This window comes from Pleurodeles waltl, chromosome 3_1 (assembly GCF_031143425.1).
Source record: "Pleurodeles waltl isolate 20211129_DDA chromosome 3_1, aPleWal1.hap1.20221129, whole genome shotgun sequence".
NCBI classification, from domain to species: Eukaryota; Metazoa; Chordata; class Amphibia; order Caudata; family Salamandridae; genus Pleurodeles; species Pleurodeles waltl.
The window spans coordinates 826,546,255-826,564,833 of record NC_090440.1 but is presented as its reverse complement, the minus strand read 5'-3'; the positions used below and the strand labels follow the sequence as shown (position 1 = coordinate 826,564,833).

At 43.8% G+C, this 18,579-nt stretch overlaps 1 protein-coding gene across 5 annotated transcripts in view; it reads left to right on the top strand.

Moving 5' to 3' along the window:
* PLEKHA7 (pleckstrin homology domain containing A7) overlaps window positions 1–18,579 on the top strand; it is a 1,012,616-nt gene that overhangs the window by 444,242 nt on the left and 549,795 nt on the right. Inside the window, exon 1 of one of the 5 annotated variants that reach the window (XM_069223726.1) lies at window positions 2,650–3,088. The exons of the other annotated variants lie outside the window; for them this stretch is intronic. Coding sequence (XP_069079827.1) covers window positions 3,018–3,088 — 71 coding nt within the window. The 5' untranslated portion in view covers window positions 2,650–3,017. Of the gene's footprint in view, window positions 1–2,649; window positions 3,089–18,579 lie in introns of those variants that run through there. 5 annotated transcript variants of the gene reach the window in all.

Here is an 18,579-nt window from a genome sequence, read left to right as displayed (position 1 = left end):
CCTGTACCATCTGCAAGGCCAGACTCAACACCTATAAACCCTTCAGAATCGGTACCTTAACATACCTGACCAAGAAACTAACCATCTCAGGTGGACATCCCACTCCGAGTCGCAGTATCTGCAGACACTTCAGAAGATTATGTGCAAGAAGACAGAATCATCTCCGTCTGTTTTATATTTTATAATTGACTTGCAGACAAAAGATACTAGTATGGTAACAAGTACAAATGTTAAACCAATAAAAGGAAAGGCTTAGCCATATCCTGTGCTTCATAAATAAAGTGGAGCAAATGCATAGAATATGAACCTGTGTGTTTCCGCATGGCTGAATGCATGGTCCATTTTGGAGTAGTAATTAACTGTTATCTTCCTCATTGTAAATGGTCCCAGTTGTACCCTTGAACTCCCGCCTACTTTCTTGCACTTTGTTGCTTTTAAGGTAGGTTTGTTTGCCCGTGCTACTGCATGTAGTTAGGATAGAAAATATAAGCACTGCATGCATAGAGTTTATGCTGTGGCTGACTTAGTGCAGAGGCAAAGGCCATAAACATGAGTTCTTGCTAGAGGTTAGCTAGGTCATCAACACATAAAGGCTTTTATTAATGACTCAAGTTACTGTTCAGATAATGCTACAGCTGCAAAAGAAGCTTATGGATACGTTTCACTCCTCATTGATGATTTGCTGTTCCAGTTGGAGGCTGAGGAAATCAATAACTCTGCTTTATGAAAACCACAGATAGATCCAATGCATAGAGAAATATAAAAACGCTGTATCTTAAACTTTTGTGTACTCAATATAGAAGTTTCACTTGTAGTCAGCACTGGCCAAAAATGCTGCAAAAAACGAATGTTTATACAGAACCATAGAAGACATTATTTGATTTCATAGTGGAGGCATATTTTTCTAAAACATGTAAAATGGGCCACATCTTTTCCTTGCGATGTTGTTGTCATAGTGTAATTTACTGATGAAAACAGGCACCGGATATGTGTACTGTTTCGTATTAAGCAATTTGTTTTATGATACGCCAGTACGCTCTTGTTTGTGTTAGAATTGTGGCACGTTTTATTACCCTACTTTAATGAATCCAAATTCAATAGCTAGGAAATTGCGGGAGCACACTTTCTAATGTACACAGTTCAAAGTGTCTTATGCCCAAACTCTTGGTGCTCCAAGAGGATATGAGTGGGTACCAAACACTCCACAAAAGGAATACTCCCCCAAAATCCTTCCAAACACCCTGGACCACGTCTCGTAAACTAGCCCAAAAATCAAAATTCTAATCACTATTGATATTCCAATATTTCCTGATTCAGTCAGCAGTTGATCTGCTCTAGCCAACATGTTTTATCATCACTAACTTCATCAAGGCTATATATAATAGTCTTTTGAAAACAAGTGTCTTCAATGTTACACCAAAGTCCATTTGAAACCTTCCATAAATTCACTGTTCGAATTTAACCAGCCAGAGTCATAGATGTCCTAGGTATCTGCAACCCGACGTGTGCTGGAATCTAGCTGCTTTTCCAATCAAATCACTGACTTATCCTTGGTAACCAGTTCATCTCTGTAGGGCCACATGTGCACTATGGTATGCGATTGATTAGATGCTTGTCCTTCACTGTTGCCATATATGCAAGTCTTCAGTGTGAGAATGTGGTGGGGTTATTGTTGTTTGTTTGGATGAAGCCTTAGGAACTGTTGGGTGTTGTCTATGGGTGCTTCGGGAACTTCTGGACTTCTTTCAAATATTTTGTCAGAAAGTTTAGGAAGTTGTGAAAGCATGCCTTGGTAAGTTGAGGACAATAGAAACTATGGGAAATTAGGCTAGAAAATATAAGCACTGCAAACGTAGGCATAAATGTTTAATTTTATCCGAAAATTACAAAATGAACTCATAGGCAAGATTAAATAGCGGGTATTTCGTGGTTTAAATATCTGCGATATTGGTAATATGTGGTTACTTTTAAAGACAGACTACAAAAAATTTAAATTAAACTACTTTTTTTCCTCATGTCCCTGTTGTTCTTTGTAAAATGTACTATGAACCTGGATTCCTTTTTAATATGTGCCTTTCATTGGCGTAATCCGGTGTATTCTTAATCTTTGTTTTTTAGTTTTTTTTTTATTATTTGTATAATTAATGTTCTTTTTATGTTTTAGTTTTTTTTTGCATATTTCTTATTGTATTTTTTTCATTGTGTAATATGGCTATTTGCGAAGAACCGAATAAACTTGACCTTGGAAGTTACGAATGTGAATTAATAACTCATAGCATGCAAAACACAACCTAAACTGTCGAGTAAGGAATAGCAGAATTTTCTTTTTTATAAGAATTATTGTATTGTTTGTTTGCTTTTCTGTTAACATAGTAGCACCCTTGACAGCGTTTTCACTAAGATTATTTTATGGAGTACGAGAGATTCAGGGATATTTTCCCATCATTGAACTGTGAAGGGATCATAAAAATGCTCGCACAGTAACTGCGCGAAGAGTGAGGTTAATGTATCACCTCACTCTCATTGTATTTCAAGGTCGCTGATCTCCACCAAGTGCCGCTGTGCGGGGTTAAAATCTCGCTTCACCTGCAGTCTGGCTCGTCATCGGCGAGTAGGAGGGAGTTGTGCCGGTGGCTGGCTGGCTGGCAGCCAGGCTGAGGCTGCGCTTGGAGGCAGCAGGTCTCTCGCGTCTGCCGCGCAGGCAGTGGCACACACGCGCATTGTCTTGGCAGCCCGAGGGGGGTATGGTGCACTCGCAGCACACCTCCCGGACGGGGAGCGGCGGCTGCGTGTGATCCTGTGTCGGGTCACGGGGGTGTTGTCCTGCTGGAGTGCTTTCCCCGGTGAGAGACAAAGCGCACCGGTTAACCTGAATGTTCTTCGCTTTGAATAAAGGGCTCCTCTACGACCGGCCTTCCAAGGGCTCATGCCCACCCTGTGGTGCTGGATTCTTCTGCGTGGCACCAGCATGTGCGATGTGAAAGAGGCCTGAAAAGTGGACATACTACAGTGACAAGATGTGGGGCCAGTCCAACCGCTGCAATTCGGCTCCTCCGCTGGAGTACCCCTTCTACCAGGCGCCGTCCAGGTGTGTATCTCGCAGGCTTCCTGTGAGAATGTGCTCTAGTTCGCGATAAAATGTGCGCGTGTGTATGTGCGCGCGCCGCCTGCCGCACCTGCCAGGGCTACTGTCTTGTTGTTGTTAGACCCACGAGGGGCGCATGGTGTGACCGGTTACATCAATCACAGTGTCTGCCGCCCGCACGGCTTGGAAACACGCGGTGTGGTGCCCTTGTCGCGAGTACACGGCGCCCTCAGAGTGCCCCGATTATCTTCGGCGTCTGTTTGAGAGGTGCTTCATTTGACTTACATTGCTTACGGTGTAGTGGGACTGACCGAAATAATGTATTCAGTACAATAATTAGTCTTGTGTGCACGGGGAAAGATGGGCAGGTTGCTTGGAAACCTTGTTACAGAAACAACGCGCCCGTGAGCGTTTCGGTTGTTCTGCGTCTCTGTGAAGGTATAGAGGGCATTTTTTTTTTATCTTTGCAGTTTTTTATGTATACCGTGAACTCCACTAGAAGTAATCGGACCGCTGTGCTTGAGCACTAGTTACATTACACAAGAACACGTTATTCTTTTTTTTTTTACGCCGAGACTCGAACCTGGTTCCCCGGTCTCAAAGTCAGCAGCGCTGGCCGTAGGCACACACCCTCTCCCCGGCTGGTGGAGTTCATTCATCTCTTCTAGTGACCGCGAGCCCCGTCGCACCCCGAGCTCGAGCGTCTTGAGTCTGCTCTCTCATCTATTGCACCCCAGTTCCCCAAAGTCTGGGACAGGTGCAGCCACGGCCCTCGCACACCCCCTGCCTCTCGGCAGGAGCCTCGTACAGGTCGCTCCTGGCTCCGAGCTCAGGTTTCTGGTTTCTGACACACCTTGCCGGAGGAATGCTTCTCTTTGTTTACAGTTTTGAACCTGACGTCTCTGCCCCACTATTGAGCAAGAGCGGCTGCGAGGGGAGGTTTCTGTGCTATTATTCATCCCCGACACCCAGGAAGTTAATTATTAATGTGCCGCGAATAGGAGAGAGCACCTGGATACAGTAACAGTGAAAGGCTTGTTCAAATCCGGTATTACACGGGAAGTGGGTTTCGGTTACGAAACGCTTCTCCCTAAGGGGCCCTGTCTGCCGAGCTGTCATTCTGGGATCCGCGCGATGCCCTGGGAGGGCTGCGGTGGACCGGGGTCACGAACCCTTGCGCACCAGGCGCTCCCATACGTGCACAACTTGTTTCAGGGAACAGCGAGAGGGCGGCCAGCGCGTGCCACCCCGTCCATTCCAAGCTGCTCTGTCTGTGCCCTTATGCTACTAACTTGATTTTATATAGCGCTTACCACAACACGTGCAGTTTGCAAACTGTAGAAATAACACACATGTCGCCACTCCCCAATTTACTTCGCTAGACATGCTCACCTCGGAAGGTTCCAAGGTTGAATCTGCCTTGGTGGGGTTTAAACTCACGACATACGAGAGAACATTTGCCATCTGCTCACTGAGTCATCTTCCTGGCACACCAGATCCCAGTGCCATTCATCTCATTGTGTTATTAGACGTTTTTGAACAGTGGCTGCTGCAGTAGGCTATTTAACATTTTCGAATAGTTCTGTTATGTTTCAGACAGAGCTTGGTAACAGGAGTGTCCCAAGTATGTAGTAGTGATTGTAAATTATGTTATTACATTCGAGTACTTTTTTGTGGTGCAAGCAAGCACTCTGCTATTACTGCTCTTTCACTCGGCTCTCCTTCTTGCATGACGCTTCTGTGTTGCAAGGGTAGGCTCTTGCCGCAGAAGTCTGGCATATGGTGGTCACCGTTCTAATGCAGTAGCCTAGGATTATTCGCAACATTTTCAATGACTCTTTACCGGGGTAAACCCTGCATAGCATTTAATGCTGAAATGCGGGGCATGGCACAGTCCGACAGGATACTGGACCGGAGTATGCTTAACATTGGATTTGAATTTCACACATCTTGTAACTGTGACACCAGAAACATACCTACATGCTGTCTCCATATTTAGATACAAACCAGCTGTATTTGTAGCAAGTGCGGAGCTACGTTTGAATACATTGTTCAGTGTTAAACATAGTAGGGGTAGTCTGGGTTAAAAACACTACTATTTATTTCTTGTGGAAATAGGTCTGTATTGACTTTACTAACACGGCAGAGGTCAACTGTTTTTAAATGAACACCGGTGCAATAAAAGCTGCTGCTCCTAAATGTAAGAAGATAAACATTTTGTAATCGTAAATCCAAACGGCATTCTTTGGGCATATCAAGTCTTGATGAATTTTCCGTCAGGAAGGCCTGTCTGACACACTGGCATTTCCCTAGTAGGCTGCCCTCAGAGAGGATTGGGTTAGACTTAGCCGTGCTCTCTGTCCCACTTCTAGTCGTGGACTCATGCACTCTGCGGCTGTTTTGAAAACCATTTCCAGAACTGATTTTGGTTTCCAATCTGGGCCTATTTGTAGTTGTTATAAATAACTAAAACGCTCAGCCCCACTCCCTTCAGCTGTCATTCTTGAATGAATGTATCCCTCCGGTTGTCATTCCTTACCCCTCCTCCTTGGTGTTCCCGGCAATCTGCAGCATCGCAAACATTAAAACTAAACTACACCCCAAAATAAAAATATCAAGCAGTAATTCTCTGTAAGAACACGCCTGCAATTAGTACACACCTACGCCTTGTTTTTAAATATGAAAAGGTGAGAAATTCTGACAGGGACCACACACTGCATGTTTAAACATGCTTTACCAGGGGTCACTTATATAGCCTCGCCAAAAGTCAACATTTGTGTACACTAGAGGACAACCTACACACGTGATCCTTCTGCTTAATATTTTTTATTTTGCTTAGATTATCTTCCACCCTCACTTCCATCCTTCACAAACTGAGTAACTGCTCATTGGAATGTTCACTTCTAATGAGTTAGTTAGTTTACTACTGTACTTATTTTACGCTGGGTGCCCCCTCTCTATAACAGGCGTATTGCCATACCCTGGCTAGAGGATGACTGACCTCTTGAGGAGTCTGAAGGCTTTAACATGGCACTTTTACCGATGGAGTTTTGGTAGGTTGAGTTCTCTCACCCTGTCGCACTGCATCTCATTCTTCACTATACCCCTTTCCTTACTTTAGTTCAGTTTGTGTTCATGCTTTGAAACACCCTGTTGGATGCATGAATTGTGACATGCATATCATCATGTCACATTACACTAACAGAAGATAGGCACCTATACTTGGAAATAATATGTCCCTCCTTATCTAAACAGGTACATGTGCACATTATAGCATATTCTGCTGTGTGATTCCAATGTGCAGCATTACTGTACCCAGATATGCCTGTAATAATGCACATTGGAAATTTTAAAGATTAGCAAATGTGAGACCTGCTTAGCCCCAGTGGCCTGGATCACACATGAAAACCCAACAAAACAAGCATTTGCAATGCAACGGGTCTCGCATTTTGCCGAGTTAGAGCTATTAGTGTTGTAAACTCCTAACCGGACTTTTTTTGCCACCTTAAATGGAGAGAAAAAAAATGAGCACAAGCGCAATCGCGCTGTGTAAAACACAGCGCAATCGTGCTACTAAATAAAGAGGAAAAGTAGTCCAGAAATCATACGGAAAACATGGTGTCTTGTATGTTTCAGTAGTTGGTCGGTGTGCTCGAGGAGGGCTAAACACCGGAAAAGGCATGACGTATGCATGCCTTCACAAATGAAAACAAACCGATTTTAAAAGGCAAGCCCACAAACCAATGTGAGGGACTGACGTGACATGGGCGTGGTTAGAAGCCCAAAGAGAGATTACATCAGGGGACGGAGCACTTTGCGCTCGCCCCTAAAAATTAAATATTTCTTGCTCGTTGCAGTGATGACTTTTTCTTAAACCTGTGTTGGTATCTCTGTGTGAGGTGTACTCACACTTGGTTGCAGGGCCCACAATGAAATTCTCTCCATCAGGATTCTCGGTATGCTTTAGGATAAAATGAGCAGGAGTGTACAGATAGGTATTCACAGACCAGTAGATTTGAAAAGACAGCAGGCATGTTTGCAGTCTGTTTCAGTGATATTGCTCCTTTCTGTGGACCTAGCAAAACGGAGGCTGGAGACAGAGGTGCAAAAGCAGAATGTGGTTGTTCAAGATCGTTGACTTTAGCATGTAGTATGAGGAAAGAAAGTGAAGGAGCAATCCAGAGGCATTCAGGCTGTGCGATGATGTGAGACTAGGCAGTGAATCAGAATAATAGGACCTAATAGCATAATGGTGTAGCTCAGAAGCAGAAACACATGGTTTGAAAGAAGGTGGAAGTAACCAAAGGGCTTTTAAATTCTGGAAGTGACATTCAGGGTTACAGTAACTCAAAGAACAGATCAACATACACCAAAATTAGTTCAATAGTTGACCAATCTGGTGAATGGAATGCATGGCTGGTTGAAGTTGATACTGACTCCTGGTTCAGGGTTGGGTCACTTTAGTTAGTTGCACTGCCTTGGTCATCTTCTGTGACCTGTATTCTGGCATGTGGTTAAAAAGTATAGCTGATTTGAAGACAAACCAGTGTCTAGATGTGTTAGACCTGGCATCCTTGGTATGGCTTCCCCCCAACTTTTTGTCCTCACACCTCCTGTTTTTTTTATCTTTAGTTTTAGTGACCTTAGGACTCTGCACATATTACCACTTGCGTGCATTCTTTGCTCAAAATATGGTAACATTGGCTTATACTGAATTGGCATTACTTTTAAGTCCCTAGTAAAAGTGCACTACATGTGCCCATGGCCTGTAAGTTAAATGCTACGAGTGGGCCTGCAGCACAGTTGTGCCATCCACTTGAGTAGCCATTTAAGCATAAATAGAAAAATATGTGGAGCACTCTAAAACTATGTCTAATTGTAACCAGACTAAAATAAAGTCATATAAATGCCATCTAACCAAGGAAAGTACAAATACAATTGTACACATATATAGAATATAATCAAATGAATACTGTCTTTTTAGAAAATGTTAAGCAGACACAATGTTGAATGCAGTCTATTAGGAACAAATATTTAATTATACATCCAGAAAACAAAAGAATTCAAAACACCTTCGGTAACATACCACATATAAACTTAACAATACACATTAGACGTACAAAAGTTGAAAAAAGACTTAACAAAACTGTCAATAATGAATCAATACATAATTCATCCTGTTTCTAATGATTGATTCCAGTCCCAAAATTAAAGTTCAATCACGAATAAATCCACCTGAAATAGTATAGTTCATTCCGAAATACAATCCGAGACTTCAGCCGACACGTGTTTCGTCCTGTTCAAGACTTTATCAAGGCTCTTATATACAGAGCTTGTTTGTGAAGTTTCACTGCCATTTCAACCTGGCAAAATAAACCTTTTGCCAGGCCAAATCCTTCCTTTTAAATACATATGTCACCCCTTAGGTAGGCCCTGGACAGCCCCAAGGGCAGTGTGCAGTATATTTAAAAAAGTTGTACACATACTTTTAAGTTTTACATGTACTGGTAGTGAAAAATCTTACACTACTGCAAGGGCTACCTCTCACATAGGATTACATTGAAATTACCTTTTATATGTGTAATTTCCAAATGGGAAAAGGTAATTTGATCATGTTTGGTGTCTCTGAACTCATATTTGAAAAACCTAACTTATGGTGAAGTCGAATTCTAGATTGCAGTTCTGAAAATGCCACTTTTAGATCATTATGCTGTAATAGAAAAGGGGTATGGCCTACAAAACAGCGAGGCTATGCCAATCAAACTACACAAAAGACACAAGAGCCAACACTGTGATTTACTTGGAAAAAATTATTATTTACAATGAGAAGGCAAAACCAAATACCTCTCCCTAGCATTAATGCCTGACGTTTATCCAGAGCAATTGTAATTTAATACCATTTATTACACATAGAAGAACAAATACAAAAGTGAGCAATTACCGCATATAAAAAAGTTTTTTGGCACTGCACACACATTACTTAAACCAAAAACATATGACAATATAAAAATTGAAGAACAAAAATTGACACAAAAAATCAACCTAAAATTCAGGTTCTGCACCAAATTGACGCATGATGTAAACTGCTAGTTATACACATGTGATTTCCATATCCACCTTTAGTTTTGAACGGATCCTAGAAACAAGGCAGTCAAGGAAGCCTCACATTGTATCAGTCTCAGTCTTATATGTGGTTGGGTAAAAGAATGCATCTAATGTTTCGGTTCATCTAAGGTAGAGATACTTGTTGTAGTTCAAGTGAGAAGGAATCACCTATCATTATCCTCTTTTCAATTATTACACACTGCACCTTCGCATTACAAAAAGTGAGGAACCATAGTTGTAATCTCACATCTTTTTTCCTTCTTTAATTTAATGACATAGCATGTCCTTGCAACTAACCAAGTTTAAAAAGGTCCCATCTGTCTGATACTGGGCTACAGAGTAATGGCCACCAAGTAGTGGGTATTGTTGGGATTGGACTAATGCAGTGTTGTGTATATGGACCTACCCAAGCAGGTGATACAGAAGCTGGAGAGAAATAAGAATCAAACTAGTTGTACTCTGAGCAGGACATAACATTTTCCATATCCATTCATTTGTTCAGCCTACTAACTGCAGATCTTAACAAGGTTGCTTCTCACAGCACGTCTATCCAGGTATATCCATTTGATAATTTAACACACCATCAACTAGCTCAACCTAAAAAGATAAAAAAATAGAGGCAGGTCTGCATGAGTAGACATCCTTAATGTCTGCAATGCTTTATATCCAGACCCAAATGTGTAGTTAAACTAACCAGTCTTCGTGAAACTGGACTAAAACGAGCAGCTCCAGATATTCTGCTAATCATAGTCGAGGTCTTAGACACACCAAAGAATAAGACATAATGACATGAATCAAGATGTGCAAAGTCATTGCAGACAGTATCCAGCTATTACTCCAACCCACCGCGATCCTACACACAGGCCCACCTGCCATCAAACATTATACTGATTTGTGTTTTAAAACACACTTTATTGGAATTTACAGCACTTCCATTCAGGACATCACTTATCATAAGAAAGTATAACAGTATGAGTATTGTGAGTCCTTGAAAATAATAATAAAAAAAAAAAAATCCCTCAGCCACCCACCACGAGAGTTGGTATTAAATATGTTCATATGTTCATGTCTGTGTGTGCCTCTGTGGCATGAAGAACAGAAGTATATCCATAGGGACTCAGCTGTCAGGCAACTCTTCTTAGGGCATATTGTAGACAGGTGTTTCCCTCAGAGATCCCACAGGAGAACTGTTTTCCGGATCCCTTAGGCCATCTACCAGTGATTTCCAGACGTGTGCCGTATCAAGTGTGGCAATCCCTTGTTTGGCCTCTCTCACCAGTGTCCTCCCCTCGCAGTCTGCTAATTTCTCTAACTCTTGGTGCCAACTAGCGATTCGGGGTCCCATGGGGGAATTTCCAGTTTCTTGTGATCTCCCTTTTGGCTAGGATGAAAGCCAGGTCAAATTCTGCCTGGAAGACCTCAAACCGCATGCTGTCCGCCGTCCGATAGAAGTTTCCAATGGTGGTCGCACCCACAGTCACCCATCTCTCGAGTCCCCCTCAGTTCTCTAACAGGTGCAAATTCTGACAGCTTGGTGGTAGGTATTTCCGGTGTGTATGGGATTTTGCTGTTTGTTTTTTGTAAGCAGTGGTACAAGCACTTAGAAATCACTCATAACACCTGTGTGTCTGTAGTCGAGAAGCATTGTTTATGGAACAGGATTTTGATGAGTTCCAGAATGAAAGCCCCAGGATTTTGACTAGGGTGCACCTACCCCCCAGCCATTGTTCAAACCATTGGAGCTGGACAGCTAGATATGATTTGAAGTCGGAAACCACTAGACCCCTGGTTGCTGTTGGGCGCCATAAGGTAGGAAAGGCCACCCGTCTGCGGCCCGTGCCACAAATGAAAGGCAATAATCATACAATCAAGTTCTCTAAAGAGTGCTTGTGGAACTCAGATAGAAATGTTCCAAAGAAGTACAACAACCTTGGGAGTGCTATCATTTTCAGTAATCCTATCTTCCTCGGCCCCAATACTGGCAGTGTTTTCAAGAATTCCATGTGAGATCGCAGTTATCGAATTGATTGGCCCACATTCCCATCTAGCATGTGAACTCGATTGTGGTAAATCTTGACTCCCCGATAGGCTAAACACAGGGTTCCCATTGCAGTAGGTCTAATCCCTCTGGGGAATGGCTGTCACTGCTGAGCTGGAAAACACGTCCTTTCTTCCAGTTGACTCATAGGCCCGATATAGAACCAAAACTGTGCAGCATGAGCCTAGCACCCTTTAAATCCTCACATATGTTTTGCCGGAAGACAAGAAGGTAGTCCGCATACAAGACTATCCTATGCCACTGTTCCCCAATGTGAACCCCCTCATAGGCATTACTCGATTTCGCATGGTCAGCCAAGCACTCTACAGCTAATGCAAATAGTAGAGACAATAGGGGCAACCCTGCCACGTTTCCTTGCCCACTGCATAGGCATCAGATATGACTCTGCCTGTGCGGACCCAAGCCATTGGGTCGTCATAAAGCAGTTTAGTCCACGCCACAACCCCTCTCCGAGCCACATGTACAATACACATCATACAGGTATTTCCACCCTATGCTATTGAAGGTCTTTTCAGTATCAACAGCGAAAACTGCCACGTCGTCCGTTGCCTCATTCTTGGTTTCCAGCAGTGATAGCAAACGTCTTATGTCAAGGGCAGTGCTGTGGACAGGTATTAAGCCCGCTTGATAACTGTAGATTAATTTGGTCATGTGTGGACGGAGCCGCGTCGTCAAGATCCTGCTCAGGATGATTAGCATTAAAATCGGTCTATATGCCCTTTGGCCGTGCACAGGTTTGCCAGGCTTGAGAAGGGGTACCACCAGGGCCTCTCTAGAGGTCACTGGCAAACCTCCCTGAGGCTCTGGTTTCTCTGTACAAAGCAACCAGCCTCAAGACCAGCTTGTCAGCATAAATGATGTAAACTTCGATGGGAAACCTGTTGGCTCCTGGCATCTTACTATGTGCCGGGTTCTTTATGACCACTCATATTTCTTGTGGAGTGATGACGCTACTGAGGGCCTCTGCTTCCTCCGCGTTGAGAGTGGGAGGGGCATTGATGTTAAGTAGTGCCTGATTGTTTCTCCGTCAAAGGGAGTGGTGCTTTGGTAAAGGCCAGAACAATACTTGCAGAAGTATGCGTTGATGCCCTCCTGACTGAATACGCAGTGCCCACTGTCTGATTATAACTCAGTTATGGGTGATCTGCGCTTTACTGGATTGGCCAGCTAAGTTAGTAATGTTCCTGAGTGATCTCATTCAGTGTGTGTATGGTCCATGGAAGCCTTGAAGTCAAAACAGCTATGCCTTTCTATCTGCATCGCCACCCTCTCCTTCCTGTCTAATAAGTCTTGTTGGAGGTCGGGCGGCCTGTTCTCCATATTTCTGCACACGGAGTTCCCACTCTGCGCTGTCCACCTCCCTCAGTAGTGTGCTCCTGACAACCATGGAAGCTGCCATGTATTACAGTCTCATCATCGCTTTAAAAGTGTCCCATTCCACTTGCAGAGTGGCTGCTGTCACCTCACTGTCGGCAAAATACTGCCTTATTTTAGTCCTAATGTCCTCCATAAATGCTTTGTCCTGTAAAGACTCAACTTCAGCCTTTATCTATGAATTTGTATCTCTGGGTTGTATTCAGTTAATTCGGAGGAGAATAGGATTGTGATCAGAGACTGTTCGTGCTAAATGTTCTGTATTGTGGACCGTTGCATGGACATCTGGAGTGCAGAGAAATGTATCTATGCATGTAATCCAGAGAAAAAGGAGTAGCCATTCATCTGGGTGTGTGTGCGGTGCAAGGAGTCAATTAGTTCCCATTGTTTCTGCCAGTAGACAAACATTTGGGCTACTCTTATCACCTGAGAGTTAGGTAAAGGAAAGGTGTGACTTAGCAATCTGGGGGTCAGCTACACAGTTGAAATCACCTCTCAAGATTGTTGGACAGGTAAGGAAGGGGCCTAGAGAGCCCAATCGGGAGGTGATGAATGCTCCCTGAACAGTACTGGGAGCATTGAGATTAATTATAACTATGTCTCGCCTTCCAATTGGCCTGTCACTACAGCATATTAACCCTCAGGATCAATGAGGTCACCTGTGTGTTGAAATGGTACTCCTGCCCGAATCCACTCCATCATTCCCTGGGGATACGCCGAGTATGTAGTGAAGTAGGCCTGACCACCCCGTGGCCGTTTCAATGGCTGCCGTTCCTTGGCCGTTAAGTAAGAGTGCAATTTGAATGCCCTGTCAGTGCAGACATGAGAGGACCTTATAGCATTTAGACATGGTATGCATGCCTCAGATATTTCATGAGATAATTTTATATGTTGTTGGTGTACCCATTAGACATAAATGACAGGTGGTATGGTCTCTTCTCTCCCCTCGAAACCCACCCAGCCCTGCCTATCATTCTTACAGGATCCAGGGGTGTTTGTTCCAGGATGTCGCAACTCATGTGTCCCCATCATTTTAAAAATTAACAAAGAAACCAACTCCTAATCCCCAGGACGAGTGGACGGAGGTCCCCCTTTCAAACAATCATTCAACTATCTCTTTTTGTAGGATTTCCCACAGATCATCTTAGTGGTGGGGCTAAACCAGTGAAAGACACCCCAGCCATTGTCCACCCACCCAGTGTTGTCTGCCCCATGCAATCATAGTACCCAGGGAGACTTAAAAGTTCAGTGGTGGGTTTCCTTCATAGTAGGCATTTTGAGGACTTGTGTGTCACCCATTAAGAGCCCCAGTAGCTGCATCATCAGGACTCCCATCTCAAACAAGTTCATCTGACATTCCAGGCTTGACATTCGGTAACACATCACTGGAGTCCCCAGAGGCCTCAGAACCACCGTCAGATTCCAAGCCCTTAACAACTCCACTATTCGTCAGTGATGAGGGCGCAGTCCCAGTGCCGCTTAATGATGCAACCGCCTCCATCACTTGTAGCCTCCCACGTTGGGCATCATATTGTGATGGTGCAGCGGAACTAAGTGTGCCTGTTTCTGCGTCCTGTTCAAGGCCTTCTAGGATGACAGATCTGATGTCCCCTCTCAGGTGTTGACTGAGGGTTTTATTTGACCCACTCACATACATGTTGTGGGGAGTGAAAGAATCAAGTGCCATCTGGTGTCACCACCCGGAGTCTCGCAGCGAAGAACATCCCATATTGGATCCCTAATTGTCGGAGTTTCAGTTTGGCCTTGGAAAATGTGGAGCAGTGCCATTGTACCTCTCTGGAGAAGTCTGGAAAGATTCGTACTCTGCTGTTTTCCATCAGGATATCTACTCGTTGGCATGCCTGCGCTAAGATATGATCTCGGTCTTTGTAATATATTAGGCATGCAACAACAGGCCACGTTGAAGCCCCCGGCTGCTGTGGTTTCGCAGGTACTCTATGAGCCCTCTCTAGGGTGGAGAAATATGGACAGGCCCTCGTGCACAATTTCTTCTCATAGCCGTTTTTCTAAATAGGCCACCATGTTGTTTACTTCAATCCGTTCAGGTAGGCCCACCACTCGGATATTGTTACAGCTCGCGCTGCTTGCCACATCTTACACTCAGGTTTCTAATGTGTGGATCTTTGTTTCCATGACGGCAAGTCTCCCAGCCATTGAAGCAAGTGTAGGAGGCACCTCCAAAGGGTGTATCTCAGGGGTGGTAACCATCTCTGCCAGGTGGTGATGATCATGTCAGAGGAGCCCCAGGTCTGTTCCTAGAGTGTCAAGTTTTGTTTCAAGTACTTCTATGGAGATAGTAATAGCCTGTAGAACGTCTTTGAGTGTGGGGCCTCCTTGGTTCTCAGGCTGGGTGGCACGGCTGCTCATTGCTTCCTGGAAGGCAGTAGGGGCCTCTGTTGGCAGGTCCTCCATCCCTCCACCTTTTTTCTGAGAGTACCAAAGATTTAGGTGCGAATCCCAATATGGTTTGGGGGCAAAAAGGTAGACCTCAAACAAGTTCGTAGCAAGGGGCACCCCCGACCGTCGATTTATATGTCTGCAGTAGTTTCTAGTGCTATCTCAGACATGTGGCGCCCAAACCGCCCTTCCCTATGTGCTTGTTGCGAAGCGCCCTAAGTAACCACTCCTTAGGTCAGACTGTCTACTGTTAATCAGTTGCTCTAGTAGGCAATTTTGAGTGGTGATGCAGATCTGGGGAGTAGCGTGGCCCCTAGGTTCCTCCTCACTCCCACTCTAAAGTCTTTCTCACCCCATAGATTACTGCCTGTTCAGTTGCAGGGAAGCCCCCCCCCCCACTCACAGATACTGCGGATAAAAGGTGGGGAGGAGGATTGGCCTGAGCTGTTCACTGTCTGTTCTATGGGTATAATGTAGTTGTAGGGACCAGTCAATCAGGACCCAGCCCAGGCCCTCAGTCTGGGTCAGGCTGTCTGTGCTGTTGTGATGGCGCCGGCGCATTAATGCTGCCTGTGAGCCCAGGCCCTCTGTCAGCAGTTGTTATGAGCCTTGGATGGCCTGACCAGCGTGCTTACCTCCTGTTACAAGACAGAGGTACTACCAGATACTTTCCCTGAAAAGTATCCTGAGGGAAATCGGTCTGCATAAATATGTATGATCCCTAGGTTTTAGAGAGTTAATTAATAAGAAAGTGGACCGTTTGGCCATGCTAACTTTCACCTATTTATTGTTGACGAAGTTAGGGTCTGGGTGTATAACTGTGCTATTCATTGTACATGATGAGTTCAGTTGCTCTGCAAAGCAAGAATCCTATCTCCCAGAGGTAATCTCGAGCTCTGCTTGCAAGGCCTTGCTTACTGAAGTAAGAATAATCCAATTTAAGATCTCTTTTTGGCTCCTCCTTCAGCAGCGTCGGGACAAAAGTCTCTGCCTCCTTTGGAAAATTAACATCTTAACCCATTTGAAGAGGTTGTGGGCGCAGTCATGTAATCCATTATTTTTTTTGCAGAGAGGTTTGTATGGAAATAGAATATAACCTGTCCGTAATTGCTATTGAGGCACAAACATTTGGTATATAAGTCAAAAGATGAGAACAGTGGGAGTGATAATTAAAATGTCTCCATGGATGAATTAGCTCCAAATGCCACTTCACATATGGTGCTGAAAAGACTTAATTAAATCAGCACTAGTGACTTCTAATCTCTTTACCTATATAGTTGGTGATTATGCAAGTGAAATAAAATCTACCGAATGTAGTGTACTTGAAAACAAATGATTCCAAGTTTATTTTGACTGGTGTCTGTGCTCACAGGATGTGAGTGGCTATGATGCATCCAGTCCTTTATGTGAATGCAAGCTGAAGCTGCTTGAGATAGCCAGTTTGCTTCAACTGGCTTCTACTTTTCCAGAAACTCATCGGTGAAACAAGCATAGCTCTGTGCACTGAATCCTATTGAGTGTCCATCACAGGCAAACAGGGCATCTGCGGCATTCACACAATGCTCTTGCTGGACCTAGAAAACCCGACTCTCACCACAGTATACACAGCGCAACCTGTGGTCAGATGAAGACCCACCACCAGATTAAGCTATTATGTTCTTAGATTGTGAGAGAGGACCTGTCTGGTAATACCATGACAAGGCCCTTCTTTGAACCATTATATAATTTTTTCCCACATGCCTGGGTTTTCCAGTGGGAAAAATGAATATATAGTTGGCATTTGCTTAGTGCTCTCTCCTTTCAACTCTCACTAGAAGTATGGTCTCTGTAAATAAATGTATTCGTTAGCGCAAGGTATGGAAGTGGACTACCGGTCTTGGTAGTATTCCTCAGCAGATGTTTGGGAACCATCCAGTATAGTACAGGGAACTGACTGACACCACGCCAGAGAATCTTTCAGTAGATCAAACATACACTGTGCAACACCATTTCTCCAATGCCAACAAGAGCACAACTGGACCTGCTGCAGAAGATCTGGCGACAAAGTCGACTTGGGGCGCATTTCGTGCTATACTAAATTGTCTAAAGCTTGTATCTACCTAGGAATGGACACATTTTTGATGTATGTGAACTCGGAAGTCATAATGACTCACAGACTTGATATTGCTTTGCTAGTGTGCAGTTTAGCAATGAATGGGTGCTGAAAAGAAGCTGACAAGAAAGAATGCATGACTCAATACCTACTCTGGACTTGTGGGAGACACATGATTGGCCAAAATGTTAAGACCGTGGGTAAGACCTCTCAGTGCCAGACTATGAGGGTATGGCCACAAGTGGGTCCCATGCTCACTGTATGGAATCCGCACTTGACATGGTTGTCTTCCCTTCTGGGTTTATTACATGATGGATAAATATATCTTATTGCAGTGCTATGATTAAAAGCTTCTAGTTTTCCTCTAATTTAATGTTATTGAATCACCAGGAGCCACCCGAGCCTCTACTCTGAATCACTACATACTTTCATGGGATGTTCTCGCTTTACCTCAATTTACGTGCATTCTTCTGAAAGAAAACAAGAGGTGTGCTAAGCCTGTTCTGCCTGTTTTTTTATTCCAGCTAAAGGAGGGTTGGCAGCCTGGCAGGAATCCTTGGTCACACCCTCCGCATGCCTGATGACATTAAAAACAAGAACAGCCTGCTCTCTATAGTTAGTTTGAGCAGTTTAGTGCCAATGGGATTTTCATAAATAGCTAGTGTTAATTAATACATATTTCAGGTTGGCTGTCCTTTTACATAATATGTACTTGAAGGGATTACATATCCTATTCTAATTAACATTGCCCAATGTTTTCGGCCATGTTCACACATGAAGCACTTTCACATAGTCTTGTCTGCAGTGCTGATCCATGGAGCCAATATTTGTTTTATTGTGACCACAGTCCTGGATTGCCATTGATCAATGATACTCTGCCTCTTTTAATTGCTGCAAAAAGTGCCAAATATTATAGGTGCACATTAGGGAATGGACTGCATCCCTTTGTAGTATTTGAAGCAGGCACTCCAGTGCTTTTCAGAAGGTCATTAAAGCTGTACGGATTCTTTAATTCCAACCAAAAAAAATGCAAATAATGCACAATGGAGAAGGACATTCCATAGATGACAACATGTAATTGAAATGTATTTTTTCTGATGGAGACTTCGAACTGCAGATTCATCACATTAGATTACTCCCCAGGCACCAGACGAGAGTCAGAATTTTTTCTCCAACTGTAGTCCTGCATGCCATAGGTGGCGCAGTGCAGCTCTGCACTGAATCTGAATCACCCCAGAAGTGATCGAGCGTAGACACTTATAAACACCACCCCAACACTTACAATTTAATTTACCTTTGGAGGATTGCAAAACTAAAACCACTATGTTCTAAAATGACATTTTTTAAACCATGTTGTGGCTGTTGAAAACAGATATCTGTATTAGACTCTCATGAGGTGTGCCTCATGTCTGTAGGTCATGACCAGAACGATCTTGGCAGTGGTCC